Source organism: Rhinoraja longicauda, chromosome 22 (assembly GCF_053455715.1).
Source record: "Rhinoraja longicauda isolate Sanriku21f chromosome 22, sRhiLon1.1, whole genome shotgun sequence".
Classification (NCBI taxonomy): Eukaryota; Metazoa; Chordata; class Chondrichthyes; order Rajiformes; family Arhynchobatidae; genus Rhinoraja; species Rhinoraja longicauda.
In genome coordinates, this window is record NC_135974.1 from 7963028 (window position 1) to 7982919 (window position 19892).

At 40.6% G+C, this 19892-nt stretch overlaps 2 protein-coding genes across 5 annotated transcripts in view; one reads left to right on the forward strand and one right to left on the reverse strand.

Annotated features, from left to right (window-relative positions):
• pcif1 (phosphorylated CTD interacting factor 1) overlaps positions 1-16943 on the forward strand; it is an 85245-nt gene extending 68302 nt beyond the window's left edge. The window contains exons 14-16 of one of the 4 annotated variants that reach the window (XM_078418684.1): positions 9276-9369; positions 14072-14247; positions 15118-16661. In XM_078418684.1, the coding sequence (XP_078274810.1) occupies positions 9276-9369; positions 14072-14247; positions 15118-15340 (493 nt within the window). In that variant the 3' untranslated portion in view covers positions 15341-16661. Of the gene's footprint in view, positions 1-9275; positions 9370-14071; positions 14248-15117 lie in introns of all 4 variants that reach the window. The other 3 variants (XM_078418685.1, XM_078418683.1, XM_078418686.1) reach the window with 3 other exon arrangements.
• LOC144604376 (cytochrome c oxidase subunit 4 isoform 1, mitochondrial-like) overlaps positions 1-19892 on the reverse strand; it is a 420358-nt gene that overhangs the window by 204052 nt on the left and 196414 nt on the right. The gene's annotated exons all lie outside the window — the stretch shown is intronic.

Below are 19892 nucleotides of genomic sequence, written 5' to 3' on the forward strand. Positions count from 1 at the left end.
TGGCTCGAAGGGCCAAATGGCCTCCACCTGCACCTATTTTCTATGTCTATTATTGTCCGTGCCTTGCTTCTCACATGAACCTCTGTCCAATCCTATTACTTCCTGATGTATTTCTTTCCCTCTCCTGTCTTGCTCCCAACCATGCCACTTTTTGTCTCTATCCATGCCTGTCCTTTTACTGCATATGGTCCCTCATGTCTCCTTCTTACTACCATGCCTGTTTCTCATTCCTCTTATTTGCACAGCCATCTTTCTCTCTCACTTGCATCTCCTACTCACGTATGTCTCATTCCTGTTTTTCCATTAATCCCATGTGCCTCTCATTCCCATGTATGTTTTCCCTATCATGTTAAACTGTCACTTTTGTGCTTCTCATCGATTTATCGTAAATGCGTTCCTCTGTTTCAATCCTTTCTGATCTCAAACCAGGTTTTTCAAGATGTTTTGCATCCTCTTCCCGTGAAAAAAGTACATACTAGTATTTTTAAAAATTCATTTCTTTTGGTGGCCATTTGATGAGGTAAAAGTGTCAGTGACAGAGTATCAATTACTTCGATTATTTGCACAGCGAGAAGGGGTAGCCCAGGAAAATGTAGTGCAGGTTACATATATAATAAAGCTAATTGAACTGCTCATCAATACTTTTTCTTGGATCAATGTTTTCTATCCTGACCAAGGAAATTGGAAATTGAAAATTACTAATTGTAGTCTGAAAATAGATGACAGGCCAGGCAGTAACTGTAGAGAACATTATAAAATTAACATTTTAGGCAAAATCCTTCATTCCAATGAAATAACATTTGAGTTGCTTTGTTTCTCTGTGATACTTTCCAGCTGCAAAATGAATAAAACCTCCAATAGAAAAATAATAGATGTGAAGCTTTGATTATTGGATACCTGGCAACTTTTGATAACTCGTTTACTTCATCTAAGATCTCATGCATTGTCTGTGATAAGGCCCACATCTAGGCATTCACTGTAAGATTTGAGTTAACTATAAGATTAGGTTTGTTTTTGTGTTATCACTCATCTTGTAGGATTATCCCATTTAATATTACAGGATGATCCGTCTGTTCAGCTCAGCTCAACTTTTCTTTATCTTCACAATTCCTATTTCTTTCCACTAATTTATACAGAAATAAATGTCGTCTAACCTTCAGTGCAAAGGCATAAATACTATTATCAGGACCAGCAGCATTGCTATCAATATCTATTGTAACTATATTAGAAGCCGTTGGTACTGATATCAATATCCAGTCTATTGATTTCAATAACACTTAGCTCTAGTGCTATCTAATGCACTGACACCAATACTTGATAAAGCCATGTAATAATATGTTTATCAATGCAGGAAACAGAACCATATGTTACTGGACTTGCATCCAAAGTCTTGGAAAATTGATCTGAAGATGTTGGTTTGAACACATGGTTTTACGAATCTGGTATAAAATTGAACTAGTAATCATTAGCAATGATCACGAAATGATCTTAAAAACCTACTTGATTCATAAATATATGTTAGGGAAGGAGATGTAGCATCCACACCTGGTTGGGCATTGTTATTACTCCAGACTCAGAATAACATAGTCACCTCTTACCAGCCATCTGAAATAGTCAGACAAACCACTCTGTTCAAACACATTGAATCAGGGAGATATGGTCAGATACTGGTACCATTGCCAGTGAATTCCACACCCCTGAATTGTTAATACTTAAGTGTACTTATGAACATCATCAGGCATCAATAATATTAGTGTATCATTATTAGTACTTGGTGTACTGACATCAATATTTATGTGTAGGAAAGAACTGCAGATGCTGGTTTAAATCAAAGGTAGACACAAAATGCTGGAGTAACTCAGCGGGACAGGCAGAATCTCTGGAGTGAAGAAATGGGTGATGTTTCGTGTCGAGACCCTTCTTCAGACTGATGTTAGGGGAGTGGGTGGGACAGAGGTAGAATGTAGTCGGAGACAGTAAGACTGGTGGGAGAACTGGGAAGGGGGAGGGGATGGAGAGAGAATAAAATTTCAATACCAAGTGTCTTCAGACTCATTTTTACAAATACATAGAACTGTGCAGAACAGGAGCAGGCCCTTTGGCCCACAATATATTTGCCAAACATGATGCCAACTCCCTGGTTAACTCATCCCTTCCCACCCAAACCCCCCCTCCTCCCCAGGTACTTTCTGCAACCACAGGAGATGCAACACCCGTCCCTATACCTCCTCCCTCGACTCTATCTGGGGACCCCAGCAGTCCGTTCAGATTAGGCAGAGGTTCACTCGCACCTCCTACAACCTCGTCTACTGTATCCGTTGTTCAGATGTGGACTCTTGTATATCGGCGAGACCAAACGTCGACTGGGCGATTGTTTCGCTGAACACCTTCACTCAGTCCACTTGGACCTACCTGAACTCCCGGTTACTAAACACTTTAATTCCCCTTCCCGTTCCCACACTGACCTTGTGTGCAGGGAGGACTTACAGATGCTGGTTTAAACCGAAGATAGACCCAAAAAGCTGGAGTGACTCAGCAGGACAGGCAGCATCTCTGGACAGAAGGAATGGATGTCGTTTCGGATCAAAACCTTTTCTGTCTTATCCCTCCTCCATTGTCAGAGTGAGGCTAAATGCAAATTGGAGGAACAGCATCTCATATTCCGCTTGGGTAGCTTGCAACCCAGCAGTAAGACTATTGATTTCTCTAACTTCAAGTAAGCCCTGCATTCCCTCTCTCCCCATCTCTCCCCCATCCAAGTAACACCAGCATTACGTTCTCAGCTAGCAAACAACTACAATGGCCTGTTTCCTTTAACATTGTTACTTTTTTGCATATCTTTCATTCATTTGTTCTATATCTCTACATCATCATATATCTCTCGTTTCACTTTCCCGTGATTTTCAGTCTGAAGAAAGGTCTCAACCCAAAACATCACTCATTCCTTCTCTCCAGAGATGCCGCCTGTCCCACTGAGTTACTCCAGCATTTTGTGGTTGGGCCTTGATTGAAATTATTACGATCAATAGAATTTTAATTGGGTTTCAGGAATAGAGAGACCTACGTAGGAAATTGTTATGTTGGAAAGGATCGGAAGTATCATCAAAGTTGCCCCATGATTAAGAAATGTAGAACCCTGTCTAGACACTTCCTACTCTGTAGTAAACAAACAGAAAAATCCTTTGGGAAAAATACCCGGGGATATGTATTTATAATTTGCTAAATGGTTGTTGATTTTTTTTTTGGAATTGTGTCTAATTCTTAAGAAATAATATGCAAATCCCAGGAGAGCTTACAGAAATAAAGTACTGGAATGATATCAGGGATGAGGGAATTTATTACTTGAAAAAATTAGAAAAGATACAATTGTTTATGGTGTAGGAATGTTGAGAGACATTTTAATTAAACTTGTTCAAAATTATGAAGGATTATATATTTGTAGGTGCGAGTTGTTGGCTTGTTGCATTTGTCTTGCCTGTGACTTTGTTGCAGCTGACCATATATTATTGATTAGCTGACCTACCCAGTGAGATGTGTCCCTATTCTGGCGGAAATTGACACATTAACACATCACGAGTTAACCAAAATTTGCGATGTTGATGAAAGCATGCCTCTGTGCAGATTAAGAAGATACAAAGCAAGGACATAGAAAAGATAGGAATTATCTTCAGTAATAACATGGGTTGCATTTCATTTGATGACTACTGGTTCATATAATGTCAGATATTTTGGAAAACGGGAAATTAAAAGTTCTTTGACAGGGGCCAGATGAGCAGATGAATGTGGCACTGAATAGATTCCAATCGAGGATTACATCACTTGCTAATTTAGATAACCAACATTGACTGAAAATCAATCTCAACAACCTGGTGTTGAATGCAGTGTATAAGGATATAGAAAGATTATGAATATTCCGAGTTCACTACCTCTCAAACTCATCTTAAATAATTATATGAATGCAGATTCTTGACTCAGGCAAGGAATACTTTCAGGGCAACAGGTGAGAATATTAAAAAAACACCAGAAAAATGTACTGCTGAAATTAAAAACGATGCCAAGGCTCTTGTGACATTTGCAGATAGCCATTCGTTAGAATGGCCCTGTATTAATTGCACAGGGTTCTTTGAATATACCAGGAACTGCTCTTCCGGTACCAGATAACCTGGCCAAACTAATTCAGTTCGCAGTAGCGAGGCATCCAACAATGCCTGAGGAGCAAACAAGCAGACAAAAACTGGATATAGCATTGCATTCCTAGCATTGCTTTATTTAAGTTTAAATATAGCCTAGTATGGTGAATGTTACCCAAGCATTAACAATGGTAAATAGACACATAAAGCTGGAGTAACTCAGTGGGAAAGGCAGCATCTCTGGAGAGAAGGAATGGGTGACATTTTGGGTCAAAACCCTTCTTCAGACATTAACAATGGCAAAATCTAAATCACTAAATCTTTTTCTCATTGACATAATACTAGGCATAACATTAGTTATCTCTTAGTGACAGGATAAAATAAATATATTCAGATTACAATCTAGTTTTAATATATTCAGGTTTTTAATATTACTGCTAAACCACTAGAATTGAGCCTATTTCCTGCAAAGGGGATGAATAATAAAAAGCAAAAAAACTGCAGAAGTGAGAATGTGAAATAATGATGGGAATTGTTGAAAGCTCTCAGCACTTAGGTAGAAAATTAAGGTTAGCTTTTCAGATTGATAACCATCCATCAGTATGCCATTGAAACCTCCACATGGATAGCAGGCTGATAGTATCCATAAGCTTTGCTTTTCTTCTCCATGACACCCTTCTAGATATGGAAGCACAAAGAGCTATGTGGGAGTTGTTCAAGTGCCGGTAGCTGAGATATGAGATCTCAAGTCGAAACGTCACCCATTCCTTCTCTCCAGAGATGCTGCCTGTCTCGCTGAGTTACTCCAGCTTTTTGTGTCTATCTTTGGCTGAAATAAAGGTTGGAATTGGGAACCTAATATTCAAGTAACCCTGTGTCAAGGAAAGATAAGCAATGGTAAAATGTGTGGGTGGCAGTACTGATTAAGAAGGATGTATTGCTGAGGGATTAATATTGAAGGGGGAATTTCTAAAAATGTTCAGAAGAACTTACTTGATTGGTTTGTTTTCAGCCTGATGTGGGAGGAGACATTGCTGGATTTAAGATGAGAAAAGTGCTGCATGTTTCAAGGGGAGAGCAGGGGCAATAAAGCTCATCTTTTTATATTGATACTACTTGATACTGGAGGAGTATAAGGAATAATAGCAGAAAAAAGAAATGGATCAAAATTAATAAATTAAAAGAATTGGAAGGCGAGTGAACGTGGACTCGTTAGTGAATGCGGTTTCCCTACCCTGTTGTGGATAAAGCACTTATCCCTGTCGCCTTTGTGTCTTCTGCTCTTGCTTCAAGAACAAGGATATACTTCTCCTGCTCCTCATCTTTGAGCCCACGATCCTCTGCATCCAACACATCATTCCCCAACATTTCCAACACCCTCAACCTGATCCCACGACAAGCTGCATCTTCCCGTCACTGCCCATTTCCGCTTTCGGAAGAGATCACTCCCTCCGCAAATCCTTGGTTCGCTCATCGCTCCCCACCCAACCCACCCTTTTCCAGGTACTTCCCCTGGAACTGCAGGAGCTGTAACACCTGTTCCTACAAATCCCATCTCATCTCCGTCCTGGAACTCTAACCGCCCTTCCAGGTGAGACAGAAGATCACATGCATCTTTTCAATCTTTGTCTACTGCATTTTGTGCTCCCGACATGTTCTCTGTTTCATCAGCGAGACCAAATAGACTAGGTGACCATTTCGCCACCACATACACACTATTAAAGCCTACTGATCGTCCAGTTGCTAACTATTTTAACTCCCCTTCCCGTACTGAAATCATAGTCCACATAGGTAGCTTACAGACACAACAAATGTAACATTCATTTCTTCAATTTCTAGTATTACCGTCTTACTCCACCCATCTGCCATTCAAACCTCTCTTCACCTATATTGACCTATCACTTGCTGTGCTTTGAATAACCCCGTACCTCTCTTTTTCAGCTTTCTCTCCCTGAGCCATTGGTCTGAAGAAGGCTCCAGACCCAAAATGCCACCTGTCCATTCCCTCCATAGATGCTGCATGACCTGCGGAGTTTCACCAGCACTTTGCGTTTCATGTATTAAAACATTTGGCTGTGTTTAAAAGAAATAAATAACTAAATGGGATATAACTTCATTTGATGAGTGAAGTCGGGATGCAAATTGTGGAAGAACTTGCCAGAAACTTCCATGCGTACCTTGTTAAGAAAACTTTAGAAATAATAATCGGGAAAAACATTAATAGGAATTTGAGAAGATTGGGCTAATAAAAGAGCCAGCATGGATTTGTTAAAAGTAAATGGTTGAGTTTTAAACGTAATAGTAAACTTTGATCAAGCAAATGAAATCGATATTATCTATATGAATTTATAGGTACTTAACAACATCTTCACATAAAAGAGATATTCGTGAAATTGAGGCCCATGGAATAAAGATGTTAATAGCAGCATAGAAAAAAAAACATGGCTAAAGCTCAGAAGGCAAAGGAGAGATACAGTGGTAAATGGATAAATATCGGAAAGGAAAGGATTTGAGGAGTGATGGGGAGAGGGTAAGAAAGTAGAATTAGCTGGATTGGTTTTACGTAAAACTAATATAGTCTCTACAGACTGGATGCTCCAATTTGCTATAATCATTCTGTGGGAGAGAGAATTTGTTCTCGGAAGAAGGGATTTTACACAAACTGAAGGACTTAAAAGCAGAAGCACAAATTCTTAAAAGATAGGGGATTTATATTCAAACTAAACTTTATTTAAAAGAGGAATGATTTATGCTCAAAGGACAGAGGCATTATACACAAACAAATCTGACCATAGTTAGTCGTTATACTCAGGAGAGAGTTCTATCTTAGAGGAAAGAGGGTTAATTCATTAGAAGAGAGATAATGTACACTCAGAGAAGTAATGTGTTTTGCCAAATGAGGATTAATGGTCTAGAAGAGAAGGTTTATATTCAAATAGAGAGACAATGATACCCGGATGAGGGAAGGTGTATACGTAGGGGACAGAAGATGTACATATAGAGGAAGGAAGATAGATATTTATATATATATACAAGTAGAATTTTGCTTGGAAGAGAGACTTCACATTCAGAGGAGAAAGGAATTATACTCTGGAGAGGGCTTATCTTTGGAGGGGAGAGATTTATAGTCAGATTAGGTGGGGTTTTTCTCAAATTAGGATGAATTTATACTCTGTAAGTGAGTTTTTAGTCAAAGGATGCTGTGTTTTTATACACAGAAGAAAGTATATGTGTACAGCAGGAAGGATTTGTATAGAGTGGAATGAGAGTCGTTACACAGGAGAGTAGGAGTTCAGATTCAGGAATGAGGTTGTATTCCCAGAGAGAACTAAGTTTATACTCACAATATATGAGATTACTACACAGGAGAAAGAGGATTTATACACCAGAGGCCACATTTGTACAGTTACAAGGTTTTTATATTAATTGAGATTTGTACTCAGAGAATGTGAGATCTCAGGGCCTAATGTGTCAGATCCCCATGACTCTACTGTGGGTGGGAGTCGGCTTCCTGTGTTTATGTTTGTAACGATGGCCAGTTCCTTTGGATTTTGCTTTCTGATAGCGTAGATATGAGATTTCTCCACTCCTGTGTGTGGGGTGCAATTCCCTCAGATAGAAACATAGAAACATAGAAAATAGGTGCAGGAGTAGGCCATTCGGCCCTTCGAGCCTGCACCGCCATTCAATATGATCATGGCTGATCATCCAGCTCAGTAACCTGTACCTGCCTTCTCTCCATACCCCCTGATTCCTTTAGCAAAAAGGGCCACACTAACTCCCTCTTAAATATAGCCAATGAACTGGCCTCAACTACCTTCTGTGGCAGAGAATTCCACAGACTCACCACTCTCTGTGTGAAGAAATGTTTTCTCATCTCGGTCCTAAAAGACTTCCCCCTTATCCTTAAGCTGTGACCCCTGGTTCTGGACTCCCCCAACATCGGGAACAATCTTCCTGCATCTAGCCTCCAACCCCTTAAGAATTTTATATGTTCTATAAGATCCCCCCTCAGTCTTCTAAATTCCAGCGAGTACAAGCCTAGTCTATCCAGTCTTTCTTCATATGAAAGTCCCGCCATCCCAGGGATCAATCTAGTGAACCTTCTCTGTACTCCCTCTAAGGCAAGAACGTCTTTCCTCAGATTAGGAGACCAAAACTGCACACAATACTCCAGGTGCGGTCTCACCAAGGCCCTGTACAACTGCAGTAGAACCTCCCTGCTCCTAAACTCAAATCCTCTTGCTATGAATGCCAACATACCATTCGCTTTCTTCACTGCCTGCTGCACCTGCACGCTTGCTTTCAATGACTGGTGCACCATGACACTCAGGTCACGTTGCATCTCCCCTTCTCCTAATCGTTCACCATTCAGGTAATACTCTGCTTTCCTGTTCTTGCCGCCAAAGTGGATAACCTCACATTTATCCACATTATATTGCATCTGCCATGCATTTGCCCACTCGCCTATTCTATCCAAGTCATTCTGCAGCCTCCTAGCATCCTCCTCGCAGCTAACACTGCCACCCAGCTTCGTGTCATCCGCAAACTTAGAGATGTTGCATTCAATTCCCTCGTCCAAATCATTAATATACACTGTAAATAACTGGGGTCCCAGCACTGAGCCTTGCGGTACCCCACTAGTCACTGCCTGCCATTCCGAAAAGGACCCGTTTATTCCTACTCTTTGCTTCCTGTCCGCCAACCAATTTTCTATCCACCTCAACACTGAACCCTCAATACCGTGTGCTTTAAGTTTGTACACCAATCTCCTATGTGGGACCTTGTCGAAGGCCTTCTGAAAGTCCAGATATAACACATCGACTGGTTCTCCCTTATCCACTCTACTAGTTACATCCTCGAAAAATTATATAAGATGTTACATCCTCGAAAAATTCTATAAGATGGTGATGGTACGGGTCAAATTCCTGGCATTGGGCTTTGGTTGAGGCTCAGTGTTTCAAGTTTGTGCAAGAAGTGTTTAATTACTGTGTTCACTGAGGATACAAGTGGATTGTGCTGTGTGTAAATGATTGTACCACAGTGTGAGGAGTCATTCTCTATGTGTTGTCCCTATTGTATACACCTGTCTACAGAGTTGACGCTGAACTGTGTGAAAGTTGCTACTTGTTTTCTCCTTTACAGCTCATTCTTGACTTTCTCACCAGTCAGCGGCTCCTTTGAAGCAAATCCTCCGTTTGGTGAAGAGCTGATGGACAGTATGGTCGCACATATGGAGGTGAGGGTCCAAGGTGTTAGTCTGCATTATCAAATAGACCAGGTGTAGGACAAAGGGTTGTATTAACCACAGTTAAAGTATTTTGTTTCAAGGAACAAGAACTTTATTGGTGAGATATAAGACCACAGATCAAATAACATCACTGGGTAAAATTATTCATTTCTATTTTGAGGCCACGTTATGAGGAGATATATCTCTCCTTTTTGTGAAATCATACCTTTGATCATGTTTTATTATGCAGTACATTGAATTAGAATAGAGCATCAGATTCGTTCAACTTTGATTTGCACTCGTGGACCAGTTACGATTTGAGGAACTTCCTGTCAAAAAATCTCTGTCCCTGTCAGGAAATCAGGCAAGCATCAGGACTTCCTGGTCTATTGGTTATTATCCCCAAATGCTCTGCTTATTTCTTTTACTTTTAAATTGTTGAGTGCCATTATGAACTAAGCTGATTTTCACTGCCCCTTCACAATGCTGTTCCATGGGGAGGTCATTCTCACTCCCTGGTTCCTTTACTTAGAGAGAAGGCTGAAGCTCCATGGCATTTTGCAATGTTATTGTGCAATTACTAAGTACTTTAGCAAAACTTTTTGAGTTTCTTTGCAGAAATGTTGCAGAGCAAAAACGTGATACTGAGCTGCATAAATACAAATTCAGACAAATGAATGACTGAAAGCTTGGCAAAGATACGATACGATACGATAATACTTTATTGTCAGATCAAGTCTTAAAATTTTTCTTGCGTCTCAGCAGCTCCACTTGCAACATCAGCAAAGACAAAGAATGTAAGACAAGAAACGAGGATACATATATTCACCATAACATTACAATCACAAATGACGACACATTCAAGACCCTTCAACGTACATTTGATCTGGGATTAAGTTCTATGTTTAGTTTCAGGATTGACTGGTGCATAAAAGAGTGCTTCAGTCTAACCCTATTAAATCTTGGTACCCTGGACCTCTGTTTTGATGGTAACAATTCGTATTCACTGTTCAAGACAGGGTCAGGGTCAGAGACAATGTTGTTGGCCAACCTTAGCATGTTATTGTGGTAGACTGATTCATAGAGTTTCTCAAGGGGTTGACCGATGATCTTTGAGCAGATTTTCATTTGGTGGAGCAGTTTTGACTTTAAAGTGGGGGACAAACACTTGTACCATGTAGTATTACAATACTGAAGAACACTCATAATCACAGAAGTAAGGAACAAAATAAGAATTGTCTACTCGCCCCAAAGGATCTAAGGCGGCGGAGAAAATAAATTCTTTGTTTTGTCCTTTTGCAGACAGATTCAATGTGGTCTTTCCAGGATAGCAGGTCTATCATCACACCCAAGTATTTAAATGAACACATCTGCTTGATTTTTTAAATTATGGATAACAATAGAAACTATATGAGAGTCAGATGGTGAACCAAATACTGTTTCTTCCATTTTCTTTGTACTAATCTCAAGAGCATTATTATCACTCCACCCGACCACTTCGTTTACGCTCTGTTGGTGCAGCTCAGGGTTGTCTGATTTACTCAACAGAGATATTAAAACTGTATCATCAGAATACTTTAGAATGTATTGATTTGGTTTATTTATACGACAGTCAGTATAAAAAATAAAAAGCGTAGCTGAACTCGCACAACCTTGTGGAGCCCCAACATTGGTCATGATGGCAGATGAAAGTGTTTTGTTCACCTTTACGAGCTGGACTCTGTTAGTGAGGAAAGAGGCATACCAGTGAATCAAGTATGGATTCAATTCCTGCTGGACCATTTTTGACACCAAAAAGTCTGCTTTTGTTGTGTTGAAAGCTGATGAAAAATCCAGGTTTTAAGAAACAGCTTAAAATAAGTTACAGAGACAGAGAATTTTAGATAAGGAATTCCACACCTTACCACATTAGAGGCTGTAGGCCTACCCAGCATTGGAGGGTTAAAGGAAATTGGGGATGTGCAAAATGCCAGTTTTGGAGATTGCAGCATTCTCATAGGTTTATAGCTAAACCTACAGAGTTACAGAGATAAGGCATGTAAGGGATTTTAAAACAGAAATGTTGACCAACACCCTGAAATCTGGAGCATTTACAGTCTTTGTGTCACCATGAAATCTCCCCAACTCTGTGCTTCTGTTTTTTTTCTCCATATGCGCTGAATAAATAGACCCTTTTCACTTTTCTCATCATGGCTCATGATTCAGTTCTTAGATTAGTTCTACATTTGAATTAGGTACAACAAGAACTCTTGGGCTCTGGTTACGCCCTCCTGGTGATATCCTCCTGTCAAAAATGAGAGCTCAGGTTTTTCTCCATGAATCCTGCAGGATGTGGAAGAAGCTAATTTAATGAGATACCTCTTTCATGCCCTTATAAAAAGAGAAAGGCAAGAAACTATAAAATATGAGCAATAGAAATGCTGAATAACCAGGCAGGGTAAATACAGCTGGTGCAACCTCATTAAGAGTTTATTCCTGCTGCAGTAACTCACCGGGTTAGGCTGTATCTATGATCGGAACCCTGTACATTTACTACACAGGTGCTGCCTGACCCGCTGAGTTCCTCAGTTTGTTTATTGCTCAAACTATGTATTCAATTAATAAAATAGCAACCTATTTGCATTTAAACATTTATTTAAATATTTTTGTTCCTTTTATTAGGCAATATTAAACATTTTTGAATAAAACGATTATCTAGTGCAGAGATCCTATCAAAAAATAATCCTTTAGAGCAAATGCTAGGCTTGCACTATGAAAGAATGAATCAATAATTAGTTCACACCCCCATCACTGTCAGAACAGACCCTTTTTCAAACGGTCATGTTCCCATGTCACCAGACCTTAACTTGAAACGCGTCTAAAATTGATGTCGGCGCTTAGTTTTACACCGGCGACAAAAAATTTCACTGTACTATATCTCAGTACATGTGATAATAATATTAAATCTACTTAGCACCTTCCTGGACAAAAGAAGCATTCACCATTTCCATCATGTGCTTCTGTTCTTGTTTCAATTAAATTCAATTAAATGTACATTTGAAACATGTACAGGCCTTTAATCCTTCAATTTTAAATCTGGTCTACTTTGCTGATTAACTTCATTGTTATAGAGAAGCTATGAGAAATGGGCAAAATAAATGATGCCCGAAATACATAGATTGCTATATGTTCAAACACAGGAAGGTAATATATATGATGAATATCCCAACTTGTTAAAGCTGGGATAAGATTTGCCATCAATATCTTTAACTGTTGCTGTGAGCAAATTTATGAGATATCATGATCTGATGGCCCTGTTGTAATAATGGTTGTGACTTGAGTTCCCACAAATAAAGTACTTCCAAGTAATCATACAGCATTTATTAGATTCTTGTACAAAATTTGGCTTCACTTTCAATCATAGTAAATCGTTTCCATTCAACATTATTGTCTGCAATGGATAGATTCTCCTATTAAAATGATTGAGTAAATTGTAGTTTTTTAAAAAGCTAATAGCCTTTCAGGGAAGTATTGGTATTTAGACGATTAAAAGGGGAATTAAATATAATAAAACTGGAGAGCCACAAACATTATTTTGGTTGTACATGAGAGCAAGACTACTTATGATCACCCTGTGAATTTCAGTTACTTTTATCTGGGATTGTTCTTGACCTTGATCTGGGATTGTCTACATTGAAATAGGAAACTACAACAGTCTGATGAGCAATCAGTATGCCAGGCAAAAAGACAGTGATGACATCGGCATAGGCATAAGGGAAGGCGAACCTTAACAAATGCACTGCTCAAAGGATGCAAGGATCACTTAAAGACCAATCTAAAATAATGTGTCATCTCAAATGAAAACTGGGAGCATATTTTCATGATAAGAAGTTGATAAAAGATTATTCACAAATGTACAACAAAGTCAGAAGCAAGTTATATCCAGCTAGACAAATAAAAGAATCCAAGATAAACTGGAAAAAAGATCAAATGTAATTTGGATTTATCTTCAGGAGAGCTAGATCTTCTTTAGGAAGATCCTCTTCTTGATTATCATTTATTATACTGCCACAGACATTGAACTTTATTTTTAAAAAGGACAGAATGTGCTGGAGTAACTTAGTGGATCAGGCGCTCAGTAGGAACTTGTGTATGATAACAATATTGCACTGGCAAGATCCCATTAGCAAACTGACTAGAGCCTTCCAATAGGAGCCACAAAGAAGATGGATCTGGAGTGGAGCAGAAATTCTGACCAATGCAATAACTAGAAAAATCAACACAGAGCACGCTCACGAACCTTAGCAGCTCGGGGAGCCTCTGTGGAGGGAGACAGAAAATCGCAGGAAATTAAAAAAAACTGCAGGTGCTGGAAATTTGAAATAAACACAAAAAATGCTGAAAGTACTCAGCATGGTAGACAACATCTGTGGAAAGAGAAACAGTTAGCGTTTTAGGTTGAAGACCTTTTGTCAGATCTGAATTCTAATGAAGGGTATTTAACCTGCAATGTTAACTCTTTTTCTCTTTCCACAATTTCCACAGAGAAACAGAGTTAAGCTTGATAACCTTTTGTAAAAATTATTGGAGTTAATGGGTCTGGTGCGAAGGTAGGTTGAAGAATTTATCGTTTATCGTATGAAAAAGGCACTGGCTGGCCTGACCTGTTGCTAAAAGCTGTGAAACTGAGGCGTACTATTCAGTAGTTTATCTTCACTTCTCTTTCACACAGAACCTTCTGGGCAATTCAAACGAGCCACTCTCCTTCATTGTGTTTGTCCCTGAATGGAGAAACCCTCCAACACCGGCTTTGGTCCGAATGGAGGAGAGCAAGTTTAAGCGGCACCAGGTTCTAGTCCCAGCCTATGAGCATGAGTACAGAAGCGGAGCACAGCACATCTGCAAAAAGTAAGTTTCAAATCAACGTGAGTGGCAGGTTGAGTGATGGGCTATTGAATGATTTATCTCATGCAAGTGGATGGGCTGGGAATGAGTGGTATGCATGAGGGCAAGGGTTGGGCAGGTGCCAGTCACAAGATGGTGAGGGGCTATTGGGAGGAGAAAGCAACCCAGGCAGTCATAGAATGAGGGATGGTCATAGCTTAGAAGACAGCTACAGGAGGTGTGGCCGTGAGGCAGTTGGTCAGATTGAGGTGGGGGACCTTGAGATTGTAATTAGGTGAGGGCATGGAACTGATGGAGTGTGTGCGGGAGAGGGGGGGGGGGAGTGTTGGATTGAGTGTGTTGGGTATTCAGTTTAGGGTGTGGGGCATTGCAGGAACAGGTCAAACGAGGTGAGAGTGAGGGGAAGATGAGATGAGGGTGCAGGACAGTCGAGATGAGGGTGCAGGGCAGTTGAGATGACGATATGGAGCAGTCGTTTATAGTGTGGGGTGGTCGATATGTGCATGCCTTGCGGTCGAGCTGAGGGTGCAGGACAGACGAGATGAGAATACGGGACAGATGAGATGAGGGTGCAGGGTAGTCGAGATGATGGTACAGGGTAGTCGAGATGAGGGTGCAGGGCAGAGGAGATGAGGATACGGAGCAGTCAAGATGAGATTGCAGGGCAGTCGAGATGTGCATGCCTTGCAGTCGAGCTGAGGGTGAGGGGCGGTCGAGATGTGGGTGTGGGGCAGTCAGGGAGAAGGTGTGGGGAATCGGTGTGAGTGTTGGGCTGGCCTTGAGTAAAGCTGGGTGGGATTCTTGAAGGTGATTTGGCACTTTTCAATATGATATGAAGTGAGATCAAAATGTCTTGTTCACTTATTTTTTTAGGGAAGACATCTATTATAAAGCTGTGCACTCCACAGCTCTCATCTTCCTGCAGAATGATGCTGGATTTAGAAAATGGGAGCCTGTGCAGGAGCGCGTGCAGGAATTAATGGCAGCTTATAAAATGACAGGAAAGTCATCATCTTCTTCGTCCTCCTCTGTGGCAGCTGGTGATAAAGATCAGGAACAGAATCGGGACCAAAGCAGCAACACCGAGCACCTTTGAACTGTAATTGATAAAGGAACCACAGCACAGCTAATGCTCTGTGTGGTTTTAAACAGACTGATTTGAAACAAGCTGCATAACCATTATCATCACCAGCAAGAAATGTACATATGTACAGTGTCTTTCTAAACAGAACCACAGTTCTGGATTCTTAATGTTTTTGTTTGTTGCTTTTATTTTTACCAAGGTATGTAGCAGAGAGAAGCAGTATGCGTCTGTGTAATATATTCTATGAAAATATTTCATAACAGAATACCGTGTCCGTTTTATCAGCTTTTTTTAAATTTTTTTGAGATTATGCAATTCTGCCTAATTTTTGTAAACTTTGCAAATAGTGGCTGTAGACATTCTCCATTTTAATGCCGTGAGTATAGGAATTTCTTTATATTGCTGAGAATTAAGTTTAAGTGTACAAACAGATGGATAGGAATTGATTGGTGTTGCTTCTTGTTGACCTATGTAGACTATCTCTGAATTGTTCAGACAGCTTCACGCACTGAGTGTGCAAATGTACATCATTCAATGTGTACTGTGCGTCTTTGCATCTAATTCTTCACTGGCACGGGAATATAATGAATTCTTGAAAGAAAATCTTGAAAGCTATAGGGAGAACAGAGAGATGGGATTAGAGCACATGTTGTGCAGCATGGGATCCTTCAACTTTCTCTCATAAAACCTGTGGAGATTTGTTCTGTGCACCCAGTCGTTATGGTTAGTTTCCCAATTGTGCAGCATGCTGTGGATTGCGAGATATGGATTCCAGACAATTGCATTTCTCTGCTACCTGACAACAAGTCAGTTTCAAGTTAGCAGAACTCAACTTCATTCTTATCAGGGCCACCCAGTGAAGGGTTAAATGCAGGATTGCTTTGTCTAGAAGTGTTTATCAAGATATTCTGTCACAGAGTAACTGAGATTGTAAGATATTGCGTGTCCATGCATTGTCTCAACCACAGCACCAAGCACCAGCACAGCCAGGCCGCCAGAGATCTTTTTCTCTGCTTTTGCCATCTCTGCTGGAAGATTCACACAAGCCACAAAGTGATGGGGAACTGGTGATGACCTCATAACCTTTGGGGTATAACCACTCTTTTGGTTCAATTGCACTGAGGATTTGGTTGATGCTTCACAGAACTAAAGTCCGGGTTTGAAACTCTTCTGATTGAACTTACAGGCATTCAAGCACGAAGACCTGGCTGGTCTGGGCAGGGCTGTATTCTAAGTATTGTATGACAGTCTCACTGTAACAGTACACAACATCAGGTTGGATGAGCAGCTTCCTCCTACAAAACCTTAAAACAGCAGCTGTGCAAAGTGAAGAGTTGTTATTATTTTTTATCGTGTGTGGCTGAAGAAAGTATGGGGATAGCTGAAACAAAGGTAATTGCAACAAAAAGACTTTTAACTATAGAAATACAATAAACAAATGGTCAACCCATCAGCCCACAGAGTGAAGGAGGCGCACAAACCTGAAAAGCTAACTGTCTTTGCGTGGGCCCTGCCTGATCTGTTGCACATTTCCAGCAGTATTTTGTTCGTATCTTAAATTTTGAACATTTGTAGTATTGTTTTATTCTCAAGAGCGGGATGCAGAACATCCCGTGCTGTATCCATTCCAAAAGCATAGAAACATAGAAAATAAGTGCAGGAGTAGGCCATTCGGCCCTTCGAGCCTGCACCGCCATTCAATATGATCATGGCTGATCATCCAACTCAGTATCCTGTACCTGCCTTCTCTCCATACCCCCTGATCCCTTTAGCCACAAGGGCCACATCTAACTCCCTCTTAAATATAGCCAATGAACTGGCCTCAACTACCTTCTGTGGCAGAGAATTCCGCAGATTCACCACTCTCTGTGTGAAAAAAAACGTTCTCATCTCGGTCCTAAAAGACTTCCCCCTTATCCTTAAACTGTGACCCCTTGTTCTGGACTTCCCCAACATCGGGAACAATCTTCCTGCATCTAGCCTGTCCAACCCCTTAAGAATTTTGTAAGTTTCTATAAGATCCCCCCTCAATCTTCTAAATTCCAGCGAGTACAAGCCGAGTCTATCCAGTCTTTCTTCATATGAAAGTCCTGCCATCCCAGGAATCAATCTGGTGAACCTTCTCTGTACTCCCTCTATGGCAAGAATGTCTTTCCTCAGATTAGGAGACCAAAACTGTACGCAAACTACTGTAGCTGCTGGAAATCTGAATTAATAACAAATGCTGGAAATACTCAGCAATTCAGGCAACATCCCTAAAGAGAGGACCGGGTGATTGGTTTTCATTAGAACCCATGAAATATCACTGACCTAAACCCCTGTTTTCCTCTGTGCCTGACCTCAATTTCCAGCCGTTTCTGTTTTATTTCCTGCATCCATTCTGCTATCTTAATCTGTGCCTCCTTTTCTGACATTGTCTCTGCATCAAGGTATGTTGTGGCCCCACATTGTCTCTGCATCAAGGTATGTTGTGGCCCCACGTTGCCCGTTTGCTTTGTGGTTCTTTGTTGTCCTTGTAGTCTCATGTTGTTCTGTCACCTTGGCTTTTGCCGCAGGTTTGGTGTCCTGTGATCCAGTGATTCTATGTTGGCCCATTATCCCATGACTCTGTGTTGTTCCATCACCTCACGGTTCTCTGATGCCCTATGGCACATTGCTTGTGGTTCCACCAACTTCAATCGCACTTTTCATATGATCATCTAATAACTTTCACACAGAGGAATCTCGTCAGTGTTCCTCCGGAAACTAATAAAGTGCATTATATAAAATAGCCAAGTGTGATATGGAAAAATGCAGTTTAGGGGTTTAATAACAAACTCTTTAAGTTTGGTATAACAAATGGAATACGTTTAAAATCCTTCAGCTCTGGCAATATTTTGCACCATTGTCTACATGCTTTGTTTTTTACACCATGTGTAGTCTCATCAGAGTATCAGTCTTTCCTTACCTCTCCCCATGCATTGTGCAGAGTGAGTATTCCTCACCTCTCCCCATACAACAAACACAGATAGGCTTCCCTCATCTCTCCCCATCCACAGCACAGGGCTGGTCTTCCCTCACCTCTCTCCATCCACAGTACAGACCTCTCCTTTATCTTGAATACTTTACTGTTGAGGCACCTCCTTCCCATTGTTTAGCAGCTGTGTAACCTATTTACAACACTTTCATTCAGCCCAGTTTTAGACAATATCTTGTCCCCTCCATTTATTTCTTCTATTGTCTCCTTTTTGACATGAACATCTCAATGATAGTGTACCAGGCATCATTGATCAAAACATGCCCACTGACCATCTGACCAATCTTTTACAAATGTGTGCACTTTTCTGTTATCCTTTAGAGCAGTGCTTCTTAAACTCATTCACCCTTGAGTCTTTATCACAACATTTCATTCACCCTCGACTAACTTTTCTTATGTTTGTTGGTAAGTTTCGTCTTATTCTCCCTTATGTATAATTTTATATATATTAAGTCATTCACCCTTCATGCACCCCTCTAGTTTCATTCACCCTTGGGTGAACCATTCACCAGTTTAAGAAGCATTGCTTTAGATGACACATATACTAAAGTCCTATTAGTTGAATCACTCCAACTGGATCATCTGCTTTTAAAGGAATACTGAAATCTATTTTCTCCTCATGCTTTCTCATTTCTTGCACTGGAAGCCTCCACATTATCCATCTATTGACGTCCTCAGATCAAACCTGCCCCTGGATGCCAAACCTTCAGATAGTCCCCTACGTAAAACTACAATCTGACCAAGACCGAAACTTGCTTCCAAGACGCATGGCTTTTTTAATCTCTTTCAGATTGCTGAACAGATTGCAGGAACAAGTCAGTGTTGCCACTAGCTTCTTATCTATAAACCAAACTCCTTGCATGATATTAGTTATAAGCTTTTTAATGGACAAAGTAATCGTTGCTATGAGATTGCAGGGTGACTTGGACAGGTTGTGTGAGTGGGCGGATGCATGGCAGATGCAGTTTAATGTGGATAAGTGTGAGGTCTAACGTGTCCAACTTTGGTCGTAAGAATAGGAAGGCAGATTATTATTTGAATGGTGTCAAGTTAGGAAAAGGGGACGTACAACGAGATCTGGTTGTCCTAGTGTATCAGTCACTGAAAGGAAGCATGCAGGTACAGCAGGCAGTGAAGAAAGCCAATGGAATGTTGACCTTCCAGGAGAGGAGTTGAATATAGGAGCAAAGAAGTCCTTCTGCAGTTGTACAGGGCCCTAGTGAGACCGCACCTGGAGTACTGTGCAGTTTTGGTCTCCAAATTTGAGGAAGGATATTCTTGCTATTGAGGGCGTGCAGCGTAGGTTTACTAGGTTAATTCCCGGAATGGCGGGACTGTCATATGTTGAAAGACTGGAGCGACTAGGCTTGTATACACTGGAATTTAGACGGATGAGAGGGGATCTTATTGAAACATATAAGATTATTAAGAGGTTGGACACGTTAGAGGCAGGAAACATGTTCCCAATGTTGGGGGAGTCCAGAACCAGGGGCCACAGTTTAAGAATAAGGGGTAGGCCATTTAGAACGGAGATGAGGAAAAACTTTT